Source organism: Pelodiscus sinensis, chromosome 2, assembly GCF_049634645.1.
Source record: "Pelodiscus sinensis isolate JC-2024 chromosome 2, ASM4963464v1, whole genome shotgun sequence".
Lineage (NCBI taxonomy): Eukaryota > Metazoa > Chordata > Testudines > Trionychidae > Pelodiscus > Pelodiscus sinensis.
This window is the reverse complement of record NC_134712.1, coordinates 220030809-220051228: the sequence shown is the minus strand read 5'-3', so window position 1 is coordinate 220051228 and position 20420 is coordinate 220030809. Positions and strand designations below refer to the sequence as shown.

Below are 20420 nucleotides of genomic sequence, written 5' to 3'. Positions count from 1 at the left end.
TAGCCGGGATTTAAAAATGGCGGCGCCCGGTTTATGCAGATGAAGCCCGGGAAATTCAAATCCCGGGCTTCATTTGCAAGTGCGGTATGCCTACATTACCCCGCAAGTTCGAACTAGCGGGGTAGTATAGACATACCCCCACTTTGTTTCTCTCTCCAGTGGACAGTATGTACTTCTTCCACTTTGCTCCTATTATTTGTAACATCCACTATAAACCTTAACACTTCAAAGCTTGTCTCTAGAGGCATATCTTCCTGTCTGTAGCCCATGACTTCCAACTCTTTACCTAGTATATAAAACTTGGCTTTAAAAATCACCCTCTACTCTGCCTCTGAGATTTCATAATTCCCTCTCTCCTTATTTCAGATTTATCACATTTACACATGCCATCTACATGGTATATTCTAGCCAACTGTAAAATATTCACATCCACATGTGCAGGAACCCAGCCCTGCAATCAATCCCGGTGACAATTCTGTCCTCATGTCTATACAAGCAAATTCATCACTGGAGCCAAACACATAAACCACCAGATCAGAGGTGCCTTTAACTGCACATCCAGTAATGTGATCTATGCCATCAAATGCCAGCAATGTCCCATTGCAATATATATTGGATACACTGGACAGTCCCTATGGAAAAGAATCAATGGACACAAATCAGATCTCCATAAAGGGAACATACAGAAACCTATTGGTGAACACTTTAATCTGCCTGGTCACTCATTAAGAGAACTTCAAGTTGCTATTTTGTTACAGATCAATTCCACAAGCCAAATACCCAGGGAAGGGGTGGAATTACAATTCATTCACAAGTTTAATTCGCATGCCAATGGTTTGAATAGAGATACCGGATGGCTTGGACATTATCATCCTACCAACCAATGAAGGCGCCAATGGTTCTTTGTCTATGTAAATTTTGGTGTTAGTACTCCTTCCTCTCTAAATGCTAACTAATGGTCCTTATCTGCTTCCTTTAACTATCCAATCTTTAGGTGTTTATAGACTATCAGTTTCGCTTGTTACATACCAGCTGGGATTTTCCTTTGATATTTATATACCCACTGACTCTTTTTGCCCCCCTCTTCTCCCTTATTTAGTTTTGGTTCTAGACATCCAACACTCCGGTCATCTGAAGAAGTGGGTTGTGCCCACGAAAGCTCATGATACCATCTACATGTTTTGTTAGTCTGTAAAGGGCTACCAGACTATTTGTTGTTCTTAAGTTTATAATGTTTTATGATATTTATGTATAAATGGAAAAGTTAAAAGCAGGTTTCACATACAAGACATCTAAGTTAACGGAATGTCACTTTATGCATACATATAACATTAAACAGATCAGTTAGAGCCACACTTCATTCATATTTAAATATTTAGATCCATTTCCACTACCACACAGTTTGACAATGTAGAGCTTTTAATCTTTCACCCATTAGATCAACTTTGTTTCAGCACTGATTTGTCATAAGAACATGCGAACAGCCATATTGAGTCAGACCAAAGATCCATCTAGCCCATCCTGTCCTCTGACACTGGCCAGTCTCAGATGCCCCAGAGGGAATTAACAGAACAGGTAACCATCAAGTGATCCATCCCTGACACTCATTGTCAGCTTCTGGCACACAAAGGGTAAGGACAGCATTCCTGCCCATTCTGGTTAATAACTATTGATGGATCTATCTTCCAGGAACTTATCTGTTTATTTTTAATCATGTCATAAGTCTTGGCCTTTACAACATCCTCTGGCAAAAAGTCCCACAAGCTGATAAACTACTTCCTTTTATTTGTTTGAAACCAGCTGCCTAATTTCATTTGGTGATTCTTTGTTCTTGTGTTATGAGGAGAAAATATAGCATTTCCTTATATATTTTCTCTACACCAGTAATGATTTTTTAAATCTCAATCATATCTACCCTTTGTCATCTCTTTTCCAAGCTAAAAAGTTCCAGTCTTATTAATCTTTCCTCATACAGAAGCTATTTCATACCTAATCATTTTTGTTGCCCTTATGTTACTGATTTTCGTTTTTCTTTTCTTTTCTTTTCTTTCCCTGAGATGGGGTGACCATAGCTGCACACAGTATTCAAGATACAGGCATGCCACGGATTCATATAAAGGTACTTTGATATTTCCTATCTTATTATCTATCCCTTTCTTAATGATTCCCAACATTCTGTTCACTTTTCTGATTGACAATCTCAGAGCGGTAGCTGTGTTAGTCTATATCTGTTAAAACAATGAGAAGTCCTGTGACATCTTAAAGATTAACAGATGTATTTGGGCATAAGCTTTCATAGGTTGAAACCACTTAGTCATGCATCTGACGAAATGGTTTTTACCCACAAAAGCTGACTGTACATTGAGTAGATGTCTTCAGAGAACTATTCACAATGACTCCAAGATCTCTTTCTTGAATGGTAATTTAGGCCGTCATTTTACATGTATAATTGGGATTATATTTTCTAATGTGCATTACTTTGTATTTTTTAACATTAAAAATTTCATCTGCTATTCTGTTGCCCATTCACCCACTTTTGAGAGATCCTTTTGTACTTCTTTGCAGTCTGCCTGGGACTTGACTATCCTGAGTAGTTTTGTATCACTTATGAATTTTGCCACCTCACTGTTTACCCCTTACAGATAGGACCCATATTCAGCTTTCTGGGAATTGTGTGCACGTGTTACCAGATATTTTTGATAATTTGAGAGCAAAACATAGGAGTTTATTTTTGACTGAATTTCCTTTATGTAATACAAAGTTACTTGATTGGCTTTGAAGTTTGATGTGAGTTGTGATGTAAATCTATGTAATATTAACCAATGTGCTGTAGTTAGAAAAGCAAGATGGATACCTGGGAAACTTTAGAAAGGAAACAAAGGTAATTCAGAAACATTAGTAAACTGTGACTGTCACCTTTTATGGTGCTGTGTAATAGGAGAATATGGATATCATTCAACGACATTATTTTGGTTCAGCTAACTATACATTTTAAACTACAAGGAAATGTTATTTCACACAGAAGGCAATGTGCAATCAGCACACAGAATTCACTGCTGCGATATATCACAAAAACTGTAACCAAATATTTAAAAAAAGGACTGAATAACTTTGTGACCAATAACAACATCTAAAATTATGTCACTTTTATGAACGCTGGATCCTTCTGTGGCAGTGCAAAGAGACCAAACCTGCAAATACAAATAGCACTGGCCAAAGTGTCAGACGTGACACCAAATTAGCAACACCCTTCACAAAAGACTGCAGCTGGCAGACTACTAATCGAAACACTAACAGGACTTAGAGTTACTTTCTTTGGGGGACTCCTGAGCAGACTTGAAAGCACTGAAACACCACCCACTCACCAAAGGGTGAGTATGATGGTATTGTGGGTTTTTTTGGTGTAGAAAGATGTACTTTATCTCACCTTGTACCATATTCACACAGCTCAATCTGATGTTGGTAGAGAGGAAATGTGTTACTAATTCAATATGGAGAATTACACCATTGTATAGGTTCATTTCTGATTGGGTTCTTCTCAGGCCCGGTCTTTGGGCAAGGTGAGCGAGGCGGTTGCCTATGGCCCCACGCATTCAGGATCCCACACTGCCCAGTTCCCAGCACTGCCCACGCAGCTGCTCACTCACTGCTCTGACTGGGAACCGCATGGCCATATGACTCAGGGCCCCACGCTGCCCACCTCCCAGCACCACGTACCCGGCTGCTCACTCACTGCTCTAACTGGGAGGTGCGCAGCCCAGCCATGCTGCTTTGGGTCCCACAAACTCTTTGGCCGCACCTGGCTCTTCTTCCATACATAGAAGCAACAGATAGCAATTGCTCTTCAAAGACTGACTGAATAGGGCTGTATTTTGTGGGTAAAAGTGCACAGTGTTCTTTCTTAAAATATTTTGTCCATTCAACAATGGACACAATGTTGAATTTCATAGTAGCTACTACTTTTCCATTTCCCAAGATAAGACAATATTTATATTTTATTACTTTGAATATTCCCTAACGGGGAGCTCCAGAAATACTGAGGGATGAACCATCATCTAGTTTTATACGGCAAAACTGGAACATTTTAAGGGCAACCAACTACTAATATATTTTCCCGTATTATTGAAGTTGTGTAAATAACTTCATTTTATCACTTTTTCTCTTTCCCTAATAATATATAGAGTTGCAGACAAAATGACAATGGACCTGAGTTTTCACTACATGTTTAAACAAGGACTGTTTATTAAGGACCTAAAAAAATGTTCAAGTAACTTTTTCCTTCATTATATTTTATCTTCATCCATCTGTGCACCAGAGCCTAGCTAGGATTAGAAGTACAGAGGACAACATAATATAGAAAGGCGGCTGGCTCATTCTCTTGGAGTCTGTTCCAAGAGTGACAAGGAAATCCAATTAAAAATCTTCTTTTGTGATATTACCAAATCAGTTTTGAATTTTGAATAGGATAATCACCAAATTTGGCTTAACTAAACAAACTGAGTCAAACTTTTAAACATTTCAAGTATATATAAAGTCAATTAAAACTGAAAATGCAGTTTTTCATGAGAATATTATTTACATTCCCATTTGGGGTATGTATATGAAAAATATTATAGTGTTGCCATGGTTCTTTTCCTAAAAATTCTTAATTAAAATCCCTTTTTGTCACTGACACTATTACCTAGGATAGATTATAGGGATTCCAGAGAATATTTTGTTTCTTCAATGTGCACCGTTTGACTCTGAATTATTCCTTTTTATATCTGTTTTATGTTAATAGGAAAATCAATCATTAATCACCAATGTAAACTGGACTACTAGGACCTGAAGGGGCCTGGAGAGGTCTGTCAAGTCCAGTTCCCAGCCCTCATGGTAGGACCCACAATCATCAGATCATCCCTGATAGATGTTTATATAACCTGCTCTTAAATATCTCCAATGACGGAGATTCCACAACCTCCCTAGGCAATTTATTCCAGTGTTTAATCACCCTGACAGTTACAAAGTTTTTCTAATGTCCAGCCTAAACTTCAATTTAAGCCCATTACCTCTTGTCCTATCATCAGAGGCCAAAGAGAAAAGTTTTTAACCCTCCTAAATCTCCTAAATCTCTGTTTATTATTCAGTTTCCCTAATCTCTGTTTACCCATTGTAAATTCCTTTGGGAATAATTGTTCCATGAATGCTGGGGAAATTACCCACCTTATGGATGCCACCATTATTAACAACAATTGAATACCATGTCTCTGCAAGAGCAAAAATGTGTCTGATTTTAAAGAAGCTCCAGATGTTTTTACACATGTACAGATGAATTGTTCCAATATTTTTTATGCTGACTCCCAGTTTTTGTACCTCTTTATTTAGAGTACTGCATCAGTAAGCAATCGGAGTTGTGGTAACCACTCATAAGTCTCCAATTTTGGGGGATCATGGGAAGATCAACCTGGGACAATATGTCAGAGGGCTGAGGACTTGCATAAAATATGAAAACAAATTCAGAACAGAACAATAGAAGCTGTACCAAGCAGCTGTCCCAGGCAGAAAGTTTTAAAATTATTTACTTCAGACTTTGACCTTCTATATTATTCTTGAAAGTAGGGAGGAAAGGAGGAATTTGTGGGTGTGAAACTCCCTTTGTGACTATGTACAAATTTTCTAATAATTCATTGGATGAAAGGATAGACTAATAGCACAATGTGGTTATATGGTCACTTGGGAAGCTAGCATAAGCATTCTGGTAATTATTACATTGCTTATTTATGGTGTAATTCCTTATATTAATATATTTAGTTGTTCACAATGTAATATAATTAACTGAAATCAATGAAGATACTCCCGGAAAAAAAAGTAGTGCCAGGACATTTTTTCAGGCACAAGCTGCTAAATCAGAATCAATCTCTGTGGTGGGAGGACAATGAATCCCTTCAGATATTACATCACTGAAAAAAAAGATTGCAGAACTAGATTAAGGCCTACAAAAGTGACACAATCATCATAGAATAACCTCATTTCCTTTTCAAATGGTGTATGTTTGAGGGCACCATGTTCAAGTGATCACATACAATGGACACCTATTTCCAGGAAGATACAAATCCTGTTGCACTGTTACATTTGGTAACAATAATATTAAAGTGTTATTATTAAAAGAGTGAAACCAGCTGAAAGGTTTACGTACTTCTTTAACATGAAGAAAATCTTTTGCTTCAAATGAGATGGCCATGCCTGGAACTGGGACGTCATCATCATGTCCTGCACTATAGCCGACATTTGTCCGGACTGCAAATGCAACAGGTTTTGTCTGCAAGGCAAAAAGTAAACAGATTTTGAAAAATTTCTCTCTCGTACCTATCGAGTCAGATATAGATATACTGATATATACTTCCTGGAAGTCTTGCATCAAGTTACCTACCTAACATTCTTCTAATTAACATAGCAAACCTATATGCCATAAAACTTGCCACATGCCACATCCCTATGGTGAGAAAAACACCTCAGCAGCCTGACACTGACATTTAATTTCATAAATGGGAACTACACAAAAATGAAAAGGTTAGTTAAACAGAAATTAAAAGGTACAGTGACAAAAATAAAATCCCTGCATGCTTCATGGAGACTTTTCAAAAACACTATAATAGAGGTCCAACTTAAATGTATACCCCAAATTAAAAAACAATAAGAGAACCAAAAAACTTCCACCGTGGCTTAACAACGAAGTAAAAGAAGAATTAAAAAGGCATCATTAAAAAGTGGAAGTCAAATCCTAGTGAGGAAAATAGAAAGGAGCATAAACTCTGTCAAATTAAGTGTAAAAATATAATAAGAAAAGCCAAAAAGGAGTTTAAAGAACAGCTAGCCAAAAACTTAAAAAACATTTTGCTATTAGTTTTTAAGTACATCAGAAGCAGGAAGCCTGCTTAAGAACCTATGGGGCCACTGGACAATCGAGATGCTAAAGGAGCTCTCAAAGACAATAAGGTTATTGCGGAGGAACTAAATGAATTCTTTGCTTCGGTCTTCACAGCTCAGAATATGAAGGAGATTTCCAAACTTGAGCCAAATTACTCTACCTTTAACATTTCTGTCCCAAATCTGAGTCATTCTTTTTAGGTGACAAATCTGAGGAATTGTCCCAGACTGAGGTGTCATTAGAAAAGGTTTCAAAACAAATTGATAAAGTTAACAGAAACAAGTCACCAGGACCAGATGGCATTCACCCAAGTGTTCTGAAAGAACTCAAATGTGAAATTGTGGAACTATTAACTGTGGTTTATAACATATCCTTTAAATCAGCTTTTGTACCTAATGACTGGAAGATGGCTAATGTGACACCAACATATAAAAAAGGGCTCTACAGGTGATCCTGGCAATAATAGACCGGTAAGACTAACATCAGTACCGGGCAAATAAGTTGAAACTATAGCAAAAAAAAACAACTGTCAGACACATAGATGAACATAATTTCTTGGGGAAAGTCAACATGGTTTCTATAAAGGGAAATCATGCTTTATTAATCTACTAGAGTTCTTTGAGGGGGTCAACAGACATGTGGACAAGGGGGATTCAGGGGACATGGTGTACTTAGATTTCCAGAAAGCTTTTGACAAGGTTCCTCACCAAAGGCTCTTAAGTAAAGTAAGTTGTCATGGGTTAAGAGGGAAGGTTCTCTCATAGACTGATAACTGGTTAAAAGACCGGAAATAAATTATAGGTTTTCTGTACTGGGTCCAATCGTACTCAACCGATTTATAAATGATCTGGAGAAAGGGGGTAAATAGTGAGGTGGCAAAATTTGCAGATGATACTAAACTTCTCAAGATAGTTAAAACTAAAGCAGACTGTTAAGACCTTAAAAAAGATCACACCAAACTAAGTGATTGGGCAACAAAATGGCAAATGAAATTTAATGTTGATAAATGTAAAGTAATGCACACTGGAAAAAATAATCCCAACTATACATACAATGTGATGGGACTAATTTAGCTATAACTACGCAAGTAATCTTGGAGTCATTGTGGATTGTTCTCTGAAAACATCCACTCAGTGTGCAGCGGCAGTCAAAAAAGCAAACAGAATGTTAGGAATCATTAAAAAAGTTGTAGTCACCTCATCTCAAAAAAGATATATTGGTATTGGAAATGGTTCAGAGAAGGGCAACAAAAATAATTAGGAACGTGAGCCATCTGAACAAAGATTACAGAAACTGAAATTTTTCAGCTTAGAAAAGAGAAGACTGGGGTGGCAGGTGGGAATGATAGACATCTAGAAAATCATGCCGTGTGTGGAAAATTATTTACTTGTTCCCATAATGTAAGAACTAGGGGTCACCAAATGAAATTAATAGGTAGCAAGTTTAAAACAAATATAAATAAGTTTTTCTTTACACAGCGCAGTCATCCTATGGAACTCCTTTCCAGAGGATGTGGTGAAGGCTAGGACTTTAAACAGGGTTCAAAAAAGAGCTAGATAGGTTCATGGAGGTTAGGTCCATCAGTGGCTGCTAGACAGGATGCGTAGGAAGGGTGACAAGAGAGGGATCACTTGATGATTCTCTGTTCTGTTCACTCCCTCTGGGGCATCTGGCAATGGCCACTGCTGGAAGACAGGAATACTGGTCTAGCTGTAAATGGTCTCACCCAGTATGGCCGTTGTTATGTTCTTATGTATAACTTCTAAATTATAAGCCCTGTTTTATTCTAAAATGTGAAGATAACATGTATATTCTAACTAGTTCACTAGAAAAATAGTGGACAGTTTCAAAGCAACAGAATCATCATATATATAGTAGCCCAGTGTCTGAGTCTGTAATGCCAAAATGCTGGCTGTTCCCTCTGGGGGGGGGGGGGGCGTTGTTGCCTGAAATGCTAGCTGTTCCCTCTGGGGGGGCGCTGTTGCCTGAAATGCTGGCTGTTCCCTCTGGTGGCCCGTGCTGCTTGGGGAGTGTGGGGCCCAACGGGCGCTTGCGCCACTTGCTCCTTCGCGGCAGCCCAGTTGAGCGGTGCAGAAGTCAGCCGAGTGCCACGGTGGGAGGCGAAGGGGGGCAGGGCGGTGATGTGCGGCATGACAGCGGCTCCAGGCTCCGCCCCGTGGCCATGAACGTCACCACCCCGCCCCCCTACGCCTCCTGCGGTGGCGCTCCGCTGACTTCTGCGCTGCTTAGCCAGGCCGCCGTGTGGGAGCAAGCGGCGCAAGCGATCATTTGGGCTCCGCATCCCCCACGCAGCACGGGGAGTGCATAGTCCAAACGGCCATTTGGGGTCCACGGTCCCCCGAGTGAGAGGCAGGAGGGGGAGGAGAAGTGAAAGAGAGAGACGGAGAGAGGCAGGAGGCAGAGGAGAGCTGAGAGAGAGAGAGGGGAAGGCAGTAGGAGGAGGAGAGAGAGAGACACGGAGCGAGAGACCGGAGGGTCAGGAGAGAAGACCGACATGGAGGAGAGACTTGAAAATCCTGTCTTATGACGGATTAATTGGCTAGTTAGTAATGTTCATGTACAAATATAATTTAAAGGCATACATTTTCAAAAATGACTTGTGTTTTTGGGCATCCAGAAACTGAAGCACCCAAAGTAGCTAGTTGCTACTGAAATCCTAGGTCAGATTGTCCATTTACAGCTTTGTCAGGTACAACATTTCCTAAAAAGCACACCATCACAATATTACACATAAAACTAGATGATGCCAAGACTTTTCCATCTGTTAAATAGTCTAGCAATCTTCTCCTGGTGTTTAAAAGATGTTTCCTACACTGAAAAGTACTTGTATAAAAAAATGGCACTCTGAAGTTCCATGTTTATTTCATTACAAATGCTCCCTGTCATATTTTCTCATTTTATGAATGAAAGGATGTATTTTTAGCCAATAGCACTGCAGACTCAACGTTCATCTCAAAGTTCATTCTAGTTAATGTATGAATACCATTTAATATCAACCAGTAAAAGATTCTAAAGTGCAATTCTGCCCTAATTTAAAAGAGAGTTGCAAATTTTATCATGGTTAGAAGCTGACTGTAACTAGAACTCTCTCATACTGTGTAGGCTTTGCAGTGAGAAATGGAGAAAATACTAGAGAAAGCTTATTCTGAAGTCAACAGGTCTGCAATCTGTGTGTGATGCGTATATATATTATAATGCACTAAACTATTTTGAAATGAAATGTTCTTAAATATACATAGAGGGTTTGATTCTACCAAGTCTACGGTACAGGATCAAAGAGGCAATCTGTTGAATAAGAAGGTGCCATCTTTCCTAGTCACTTCTCAGAGAAAAATCATATTCCAAATTTAGTGGTACACTAAGAATAAGTGATAAAATATAATAAGCCATTATTAAAGAATAATTAAATAGAAGAAAGCCCATGTAACTGCACCATTAAAGTTAGTGTTCCCTGCAAAAGAGAAATTAAAATGTTTCCCAGCTGATTACGAGAGCACCCACCGCTAAATTTTGTTTCTCTATTGGTGGTGTACATTCTATATGCCCCAGTGAACATAAAATGTATTTCGCACATGGATGGAAAAAAAAATCCCCAGATGGATAGAGAAGATTAGAGGAAACATTGATTAAGGTACACATTTTAAAAATCCAAATAATGAAAGTAAAAAATATGTATTCTCAAAGCAATTTTAAAGCAAACATTGTCCAGACAGAAGAATCTCACTTGCTCACATTAATTATGGAGACACTCAACAGAGTATAGACTTTCCCAATTTTGGAAGTAAATGAATAAACAACATATACAATCGAAGAAATGGCATAATAAAATAATTAGTTTATTTAATTTTACATGTGCAGCTTACTTTTGATAATTTTTGATAACACACAGTTACTAATAAATATTCTGCAGACTGCTGTGATATTCATTGAGTAATAATTGTAGATTTAATATAATTTCTCCAAAATCTAAGTTTTAATTTAAAATGTGGAGGAAAAAAAGAGCTAGATCCTTAAGGTTGGGTCAAGCTATGCTTATTGCAAGACCCAGGATGGTTATGCATGGATCCCTGACCAAAACGGAGCCCTAACCGGATCCTGACATAATTTAGAACAGAAAATTTGCCACCTAAAACAGTCCTCTAGGGCCTGTTCTGCTGGCTCAGAAGTCTTGTAGTGCAGAGTGTTTTGGACTCCAGCTCCAGCTGCCCCAGGCCATACTTTTGCCTCTCCCCCTAGAAATTCCCCTTATATCAGAGGAGTCCCCAGATAGCTCTCTGTTCCCTTAGTGCTGCAGATCTGCCTCAAATTTCCTAGTCCCTATGGTTGCTTAAATAGTTTCAACGTGTGAACTGGAGATAACTGATACCCTATCCATCTTAATAGAGTATTAACACATCTGTGTGACTATATCAAAATCAGCATTAACTATCTTACTGCTGATTGCTTTAGCAGAAGTGTCAAGTTAACATGTTTATGGTATGGACAGCACTGAATTTGGAGACAGAAATTGGGGTGTGCTACAGCAAGTAGCTAATTGCCGTGAAGTGTTGCTAGGGTGATGGATGAACAATTCAGTACTCTTTATCCCAAGTATAAAAATACCAACATCTCTGCCCAAAAAAGAGAATGGAAAAAAGGCAAAGTATCCTACCACCACAGAAAAAGCATCAGCTACCTCAAACCAAAGTCACCTGATATAGGATTTACTATAAAAATAATGAAACAATACCAGGTATAAATATGATTCTGTGGTGTTTGGATTGGAAAGGGAGGTGGGCCATGAGGGGGAGAAGAGTCTCTGCTGCTTATTTTAAGACTAATGTGCTACACAGGCTGTGGGGTACATGATGTTTTGCAAGAATAACGGAGTCTCAGTAATATAATGTCTCACTGCAGGACTTACCTATGATATCCTTGCTGAGAAGTGGAGTAACACAAATGTTTCTTTCTCAGACAATTATTGGTTTGCACATCAGCAAAGTGGCAATTATTGGGACTGTTCTTATGTAGTATTTTCAATTATTTATTCTGTTAAATGCAATAGGTAGCTCAGTTACTGTGGAAACTTTATTTCAGGTCTTGTACATTTAAGATTTCAGTCCTGCTGTTGAAATAATGTAAGTTTTAAAAACTTATTTCCAAAGAAAAAATGGCACCTTTATCTGATTTTAAAGTAGCAGCAAAAGCACAACTGATCTAAATGTGCAATCTGGATTGAGCTTTACACTGGGAAGGGTGAAACTCGGAGCTTCCTTCTTGGGGGAGAGGGAATTGGAGGAATGGGAAGAGTGTCAGGATTGTTTCTGTAATTGGGCTTGAACAGGAGTTCCACTGGAGGAAATATGAGAAGGAGACTTACGGGATGGTGTTTAAATCAACGTGCAATGTAATGACATAATAGGATTTAATAATATAATAGTAGTTAAAGTGAGATAATGAGATTGAGTAATCAAAACAAAATCTGTGCACAATGGGAGTCAAAGAAATGTTTCTGCTGTATTCCTTCTGATGCTACCTCTGAAATAACTAGGAAAATAGCAGTAGCTGGCTAGATGTGCAAAGCAATTGGAAGGCTGAAATTGCTACCATTTAAATATGTTCATACTTACCCTGGCCAGGAAAATGAAAACTATAGGGATGCTTGAATAGATACTATTCAATGCAGTTAAGGGTTATGATACCTGACCCTTAGTCATGTCTTGACACATTTTTTCCCCCGAACATCGTAAAGTAGCTATAAATCATAGATGACTTTGCTGTATGCCAAGCTTTAAGTTTTAAAAATCATCTATTTCAGTCATCTGAGTGAAGACAGTGAATGATTATTAGAACATCATCCTCATACTAATCATTATCATGAGGCTATAACACAAACCCATGTGAGGTATGTTGAAAATACAGTTAAGACAATACAGCCAATCAGCATGTACTCATATTAATTGTGAAACTAACTTACATATCTTTGGAATAAGGATGTTAAAATGGGGGTTTTAAATAATTGAGTAGTCAATAGAATTTTGATCAACTACTCAATTAGTTGATAGGCAGTCCGGCTCAAACCCTGCTGCGGCTCTGCAATTTAAAAGGCAGTAGGATCCAGGCTGTCTGGCAGTGGAGACAGAAGCCTCTTTGGGGCTGTGGCAGCAGAGCCGGGGTCCAGTGGGAAATTGGGATCTCCAGCAGACAGGGGCTGCTTCACTGCAGCAGTCTCTGTGCGTAGGATATCCCAGATTCCCGCTATTACCCCCTGTGCACAGGAGCTGCTGCAGCGAAGCAGCCCCTGTCTGCTAGAGATCCCAATTTCCCACTGAACCCCAGCTCTGCTGCCACAGCCCCAAATCTTGTGGAATTACAAGTCCTCACTCTTATGGTTAAACCAGCTAGAAGGAGTGAAGGACTGGCAAACAATATTCCCTTTAACTCGATCCTCTAGGAGTTATTCATTCTTATCAGAGATTTGGAAATATTCCAACTCATTGACTTGAGATGATAAGTCCCAATGCGGGGACAAGACAGGGTAAAGAGAGTCCATTATCTTTCCCTATTGAAAAGAAAGATGTGATATTATGCATGAGTATGTGTTGAAAATAAATGGTTGCAACTTCAGGTTACACTTAATTGGTTAAAAGTTGCATTTGCTTCACTGGATTCAATATGAAAGTGAAACAAGAAGCATGTATGTGAGATCTGAAAACAGGCATGTGTTCAAAGAAGTGCACAAAAACAGTATTGAGTTCTGATCTTTTTCACTTTCATGCTCCATTTTTATAACTCAGATGACTAATTCAGAGATTCTTGTATTAATTCTTGACACCCCACCTTCTCAATCTCTCTCTCTATCTCTCTTTCTCTTTCTCTAGCTCTGCTTGTTTGCACTATTCTTTTGTTGACTTGAACATTCCAATAATTCTGCTAATGCAGAGGTTCTGGCCTAGCACCTGTTTTTCCCTTCCTCATTCCAATTTGACCTAAACATGCCAACTTTTAAAATGGTAGATTTGAAGAATCCAGTGTTCCTCAGTTATTCTATCACAGCTAATGATTTAAACTAAAATTTTACTTTCAACTAACGGTTTTTCAAGTCCACATGCCACAGAAAGTGCCTGACTCCTGTGAAATAACTGGAGACTAACCCAATTCACTGGTTTTTCTTTTCTTTCCTGGAATAAGTCTTAACTGCTTCAATATAGCCTATGTCCTTTCCAGTCTACAGAATGGAACCTGTAGATCTTTTGAAGGTATCTGACTCCTAAATTGACAAATACAGGAAGAGATAGCCAACAGCCTATACACATTTCTTTTCTGATGATGAACATTTTAAGAATTATTGTTCAGATGCCTTTTTTCTCTTTTTTCTTTTCTATTTACAAGCTGTGAGAAATCACAAATTAACTTGACAGTCATAAAACTATATATATAAACAAACATATCTTTCACATTCCATTGTGTATCCCTAAAAGAAAAGGAATTTAAGATGTATCCTCACCACTCAAGTTTGAAACAAAACGTAAAGTGTGTCTTCTTCATAGAGATCATAAGAACATAAGAACGGCCGTACTGGGTCAGACCAAAGGTCCATATAGCCCAGTATCCTGTCTACTGACAGCAGCCAGCACCAGGTGCCCCAGAGAGGGTGGACCGAAGACAATGATCAAGCAATTTGTCTCCTGACATCCCTCTCCAGCCTCTGACAGACAGAGGCCAAGGACACCATTTTATCCCCTGGCTAATAGCCTTTTATGGACCTAATCTGCATGAAATTATCTAGCTTCTCTTTAACCTCTATTATAGTCCTAGCCTTCACAGCCTCCTCTGGCAAGGAGTTCCACAGGTTGACTACACGCTGTGTGAAGAAGAACTTTCTTTTATTAGTTTTAAACCTGCTCCCCATTAATTTCATTTGGTGTCCTCTAGTTCTTCTATTTAGGGAACTAATAATCATCTATTTCAGTAGATAACTTTTCTTTATCGGCCCTCTCCACACCACTCATGATTTTATAGACCTCTATCATATCCCCCCTCAGTCTCCTCTTTTCTAAACTGAAAAGTCCCAGTCGCTTTAACCTCTCCTCATATGGGACCCATTCCAAACCCCTAATCATTTTAGTTGCCCTTTTCTGAACCCTTTTCAAGGCCAAAATATATTTTTTGAGGTGAGGAGACCACATCTGTACACAGTATTCAAGATGTGAACGTAACATAGTTTTATACAGGGGCAGTAAGATATTCTGTGTCTTATTTTCTATCCCTTTCCTAATAATTCCTAGCATCCTATTTGCCTTTTTGACCGCCACTGCAGTCAACCATGTATATGATACTACTACTCTAATTATCCTCTAGATCAGGGGTGAGGAAACTCTTTTCTATCAGGGCCATTGAACCACAGAAAAAAAAATCATTCAGGGTCTACACAAAACTATAAAACAAGGCTAGGAGAACTATGTGGGTCCAAGCTTTTGGGTGGGCAGCCAATAATGGGGGGCTGACTCCTCCTACAGAGGGTATGGATGTTAGAATATTACAGATTAACTGTTTAATTGATAAGCTGATGCTTATCGGTTATTGGTCTTGAATGCACTCCGCTGGCTCCCGGGGAGGTGGCTTCATTGTGGCAGGGCAGCAAAGCCACCTGCCCAGGAGCTGGGCTGGCAGGGGCTGCCAGCCCCACTCCCAGGGAGGCTTCACAAACAAAGCTTTATGTTACAGAGTCCGCAGCGCGGGTAACCGTGTAACCACTGAGATTTTCTCCAGCTACACAGTTACCCTATTACACAATTTTAACATCCCTAGCAGAGCAGTGGGTACGATTTTATGCCCTCACTGGGAAGGAAGGTTGGGGCGGGGGGGATTGCCGGATTCTGCCCTGCCTAGAGTTCCTGCCGGAAAGTGGGTCTGGCTGCTGGTTGGATGAATTTAAGCAAGGGCCGGATTTAGCCTGTGCGCTGTAGGTTCCCTACCCCTGCTTTAGATAGTAAAATTATATTTACAGTTTATTTATCATGGAGCTATGTACAATCATATATGCAATCAATTCAGCAATTAATTATATTCTGTAGCTATTGTAAAAAAGCCCTCACAGTAATAGTAACATTTTGATTGTTATAAATTATCATTATGCAAAAATATAATTACATAAAAAGCTAACTGTCCTGAATTTACAAATGGTCTCTTTATGTAGGCAATTTTTATACACCAATATCCATTTTATGGCAGAAAATAGAGAAATAACTGATTTCACTGTAGAATCCTGAGTAATAATTCATCATTAAACAACACAGCAAACAGTCTGTCATTTGTTTCTGTTAAAAATTAGTTTTACAAAGAAGTCTTATTGAACAGCCATTGTAAGAAAGGATCTGAAGTAAAGCACAGAAATATTTAGGAGCCATCAAAACCAAGTGTTGACAGAAGAGATAACACGCATGCCTGCCTTTCTGAAACATTTATTCTCTGGTACAACAATGCTCAGATGAATATCCTTCTTCATATTTAGGATCCTACCAAGTCACGACCATGGAAAACATTTGATAGAATGTGAAATCTGATCTCCTTCCTGTAAAATGTGTTTTTTTGTGTGCTTCTACCCTACACTGTAATGATTTCATGGGGAAGACCAGTATTTCTCAAATTACGGTTCCTGCCACAAAAAGGAGTTGCAGGGGGATCACAATTATTTTAGAATGGTTGAAGTATGGCTGACCTTACCTCTGCACTGTTTTCAGAGCTAAGGGAAGTACCCTACCACCAGCAGCACAGAAATAAGGGTGACAATACAATACCATACCATGCCACCTTCCTGGATGGCCAGAGTGCGGTGACTACTGACTGAGGGCCCAGCTCTGAAGGAAGAAATACGGGAAGCAGTACAGTAGACTTCCAATAATCCGGAACCTATAGGACATAGGTGGTGCCGGATTATCAAATATGCCGGACTATCAGGAGGTACTATAAGATGGTTATATATATATACACACTGTATACATTATATACTGTATATAAAGTGTTTCTAACCCTTTTTATTGTACATACTGAATACTGTAATGTTTTAGTTTATGTAAAGCCTTTTTTACCCTTTTTGCTCAGTTCAGCTGCTGCTGCTGTTACCTTGTGACTCATTTTTTGCCGAAGCTCACTCACTAGGCTCTTGCCATTTTGATGCTGGACTATCAGGAGTGCCGGACTATTGGAGTTTTACTGTACTATGACCCCCAACTCCTTTTAGGGTCAAGGCCCCTCCAACTACAAAACTGAAAATTTCAGATTTAAACAATGACATTTGCTATTTTTAAAATCCTATGACTGTCAAACAGACCAAAATGGAATGTGAATTTGGTGGGGGCCTATTCATATTGCAGTAGTGAAAGAGTACTCTACACTGACTCACCAATAGGAATCTGCAACAAGTTACTTCCCTGGACACACTTCTTAGCAATGCTCTAAAGATTTATTATTAAAGATCAACATCTCATTTTTCAGGAACAGGAGAAAATGACAAATAATTCCAAAGGAGATAAATACAGCAGCTAAAAATTCTCCTCAGTTTACTTCCCCAGCAAGACAGTAGCTGTGGAACTTTGAGTAGGAAATAAAGCAAAATCTGACTGCAGAAATGCATTTAACTGAATATGTAATCAAAATCCACTCATTCATTTATGAAGGTTAAACACTGATTTCTTCTTATAGATAAAACATAAGTTCCTGAATTTTACCTTTGAAAAAATAACAGAGCCATGCAGTGGGTGAAGAGTCCTGCATGGGTGATGGGTACTGCTTGGGGAGGTAAGCTCCTCAGACTGTGGATCCACCCATACGCCACCTCTGCTCCTCTTAAGTCTTGCCCCCACTCCATTCAGGTCTCATCTCCTGCCCACTCCCTCCTTTTTTCTCCTCCCCCTTTCTGCTCACCCCTTCCAAACAAATCCTTGAAACCAAATGTAGCAAATGATAAAAAAACTTTTCACTTTTTAAAGAAAATGAAGCATGTTTCCCACTGCAGATTTTCCAGAGTGGACATACACAAGGTACCTAATTAAAAGCACTGAACTTGGGAATTAAAAAAATTCAGTCACAGCGTTTTTTGATATATCCTGAAGTTTGTCAGAGATTTATTTGCAAAAACTTTGTAGGGAGGGCAAGTCAGTTGTCCTGTTGAATATAACATTAAATATTATAGAATACATGATGCAGCTTTTTTATTTTACATTTTCCTTAATCAGTGTTACTAAGCTGATTTCTAAAAGTATTCTTAGGCCTTCATAAAGTAATCATTCCAGATTGTTTCAGTGCTTTAAATATGTAGTAAAGACATTATTTAAAATTAATCAGTCACAGATAAATAGTGCTTTCATAATAAATGTCATTGCTTTTAGAAAAAGCGAACACTAATTTATTTTGTATGATCTCCATAACAATGGACATATTTATGAAATTTCACCATATGTTTATGTTAAAAATATATTGCCAAAGATTTTAGGCATAAGAAAGGATTTTATATCTTACTAGGGTACTGATTTTGTTGGAGGGTTCTCTTAAAACTAGTTAATCAAATAGTCAGAAGTAAAGGAAGGAAACTCATTTGTCTAGCTCTTTGAACGAAAGGGATGTTGTCCCTTTAAAGTCTTTCTTCAGCAGAGGGATGAAAGGAGAAAGATTTTTATAGCGGGGATGGCCAGAAAGGACAGTAAAACTTTGGAAGCAAGATTGTGTACTACAATAATTAATATTGAAATGTATATTTTAGATAGGATGGTCTTTTGAATAATTTAATTTAAAAATCCTGTGTGTGAAGATTGAAGCATTTAAGGCTAAAGCTGAATACTCAGATTGTACATCTAAAAGTTCATGCAAGGATTTTTTAGAGATGTAATTTTATAATCTTTAGCAACAAACTAATGAAATATTTAAAGCAAATTTTAAACTACGGTCCTGTAGACTTATTACAGTAACTCACAATTATTTTTGTCTGTCAATTCAGAAACTGACAGTCTACGGTCACGTGTCTGTTAGTTGGCTTTGTTACCACTTACTGGGTCTTTCACAGGTTTCATGTTATGTGAATACAGTGTACCCTGGAAGCTGTACACTGAAGCTTTTGTGGCCACTGAGGAGAGATGCATCAGCCTCTAGAACACAGAGCGGTGGCTCAATTCCCCTCTGCCCACTCAGGCACTGACTGACCGGTTATGTTGGACCTGGCTCCAGCTTTAGGAAGGCAGCATAAGGGATCTGCTAAAGGTAGGGAGGTGAGGTGGGCTTTTGAGTGGACGAGGGAATACAGTATTTGCCTGGGGAGCGCAAGGTTGGGGGGAGGGACTTGAGTCCCTCTCTCTCCCTTTCCCCACCCTGAGAGTGGCCAACACAGACTGCCCCAGGCCTGGAGCTGGCTCCTTCATTAGGAAAGTAGGGTAAGAGACCCTCTGATGGGATAATCAGCCCATTGGATTGATGGGTTACCCACAGCTAGATTTTTTTTTGTTTCTATTTGTGGTACAAATTCACACATGGCTTGGTGCACATAAAAATGAATTCCGCACATGGATGGAAAAGATTATAAAGGAACATTGTCTGGCAAGATGGAAGGCTTTTCACTTTTAAATTACGAGATCCATTGTGGGGGGAGACTTTCCAGACTGCAACAGCCTGCTATGTATGGGGAGCCTGAAGGAACAGTCAGAAAGGAAAGGAAGAGAGCAGAGGTTGAGCACTAAGACCCAGGGAAGGCATTGACTCCCTTTGCCTCTTATAGCAGTGGCCTATATTCAACATTGTTTCTTTTTGAAATTCATGATACTGAGTAAAGTACAGTGTATCCCATTTTTATGCATTTTTAACTCAGTAAGGTAAAAACAGTATGTCAAAATATCATGCCAAGTAACTGTCTTTCACTCTTTCTTTTAATCCATGTATAATTTAAATACACAAACTAACATTTCAGACTGTAGTCTACAATTCTAAAATTAGACAGGGTCAAAGAAGTTAAGTACTTTCTGTTCATTTTCTAAATCTCTTTGAAAATGTGACGACAGTTTAGCACTCAGTTAATCCACAGTTCAGGACAGATGCTACCAGATGTTAAATAGTTTTACATTTTATCTTTCTAAGAGAAATGCTGACATTTGACAAGGCATCTCCTTATCTCTAGAATGTGTATGTGCAAACAAAAACAAAAAAAATAATCACAGGAGGAAACACTAAAAGACAGATTTTTAAAGAAAGATCTGTGTACAAAATGGGTAAGCAATTACCATGCCAGTGGTGTTTGTGGGGGAAAAAAATTACTTAAGGGACCACTGTGATGATCTAATCGGATTACTTTGTGTAATATAGGATATAGAACTTTATAATAATGCTTACAACATTTTTTTTAGAAACAATTCCTATCTTGATTTAAAAGCGACGAGGAGTCCTGTGGCACCTTATCTTGATTTAAAAATTGTCAGTAATGGAGAAGCCACCAGGACTTTTGGCAATAATTAATTTTCCCTCATTCTTA

The 20420-nt window shown here is 38.7% G+C and overlaps 1 protein-coding gene and 1 long non-coding RNA gene across 4 annotated transcripts in view; one reads left to right on the top strand and one right to left on the bottom strand.

The window, feature by feature from the left end:
- CACNB2 (calcium voltage-gated channel auxiliary subunit beta 2) overlaps window positions 1-20420 on the bottom strand; it is a 384628-nt gene that overhangs the window by 65049 nt on the left and 299159 nt on the right. For all 3 annotated transcript variants that reach the window (XM_006119502.4, XM_075922478.1, XM_006119505.4), the window contains one exon: window positions 6176-6298. In XM_006119502.4, coding sequence (XP_006119564.2) covers window positions 6176-6298 — 123 coding nt within the window. The remainder of the gene's footprint in view (window positions 1-6175; window positions 6299-20420) is intronic.
- Window positions 1901-20420, top strand: part of LOC142827355 (uncharacterized) — a 47319-nt gene continuing 28799 nt past the window's right edge. The window contains exon 1 of the long non-coding RNA XR_012902063.1: window positions 1901-2119. This is a non-coding gene — a long non-coding RNA (uncharacterized LOC142827355). The remainder of the gene's footprint in view (window positions 2120-20420) is intronic.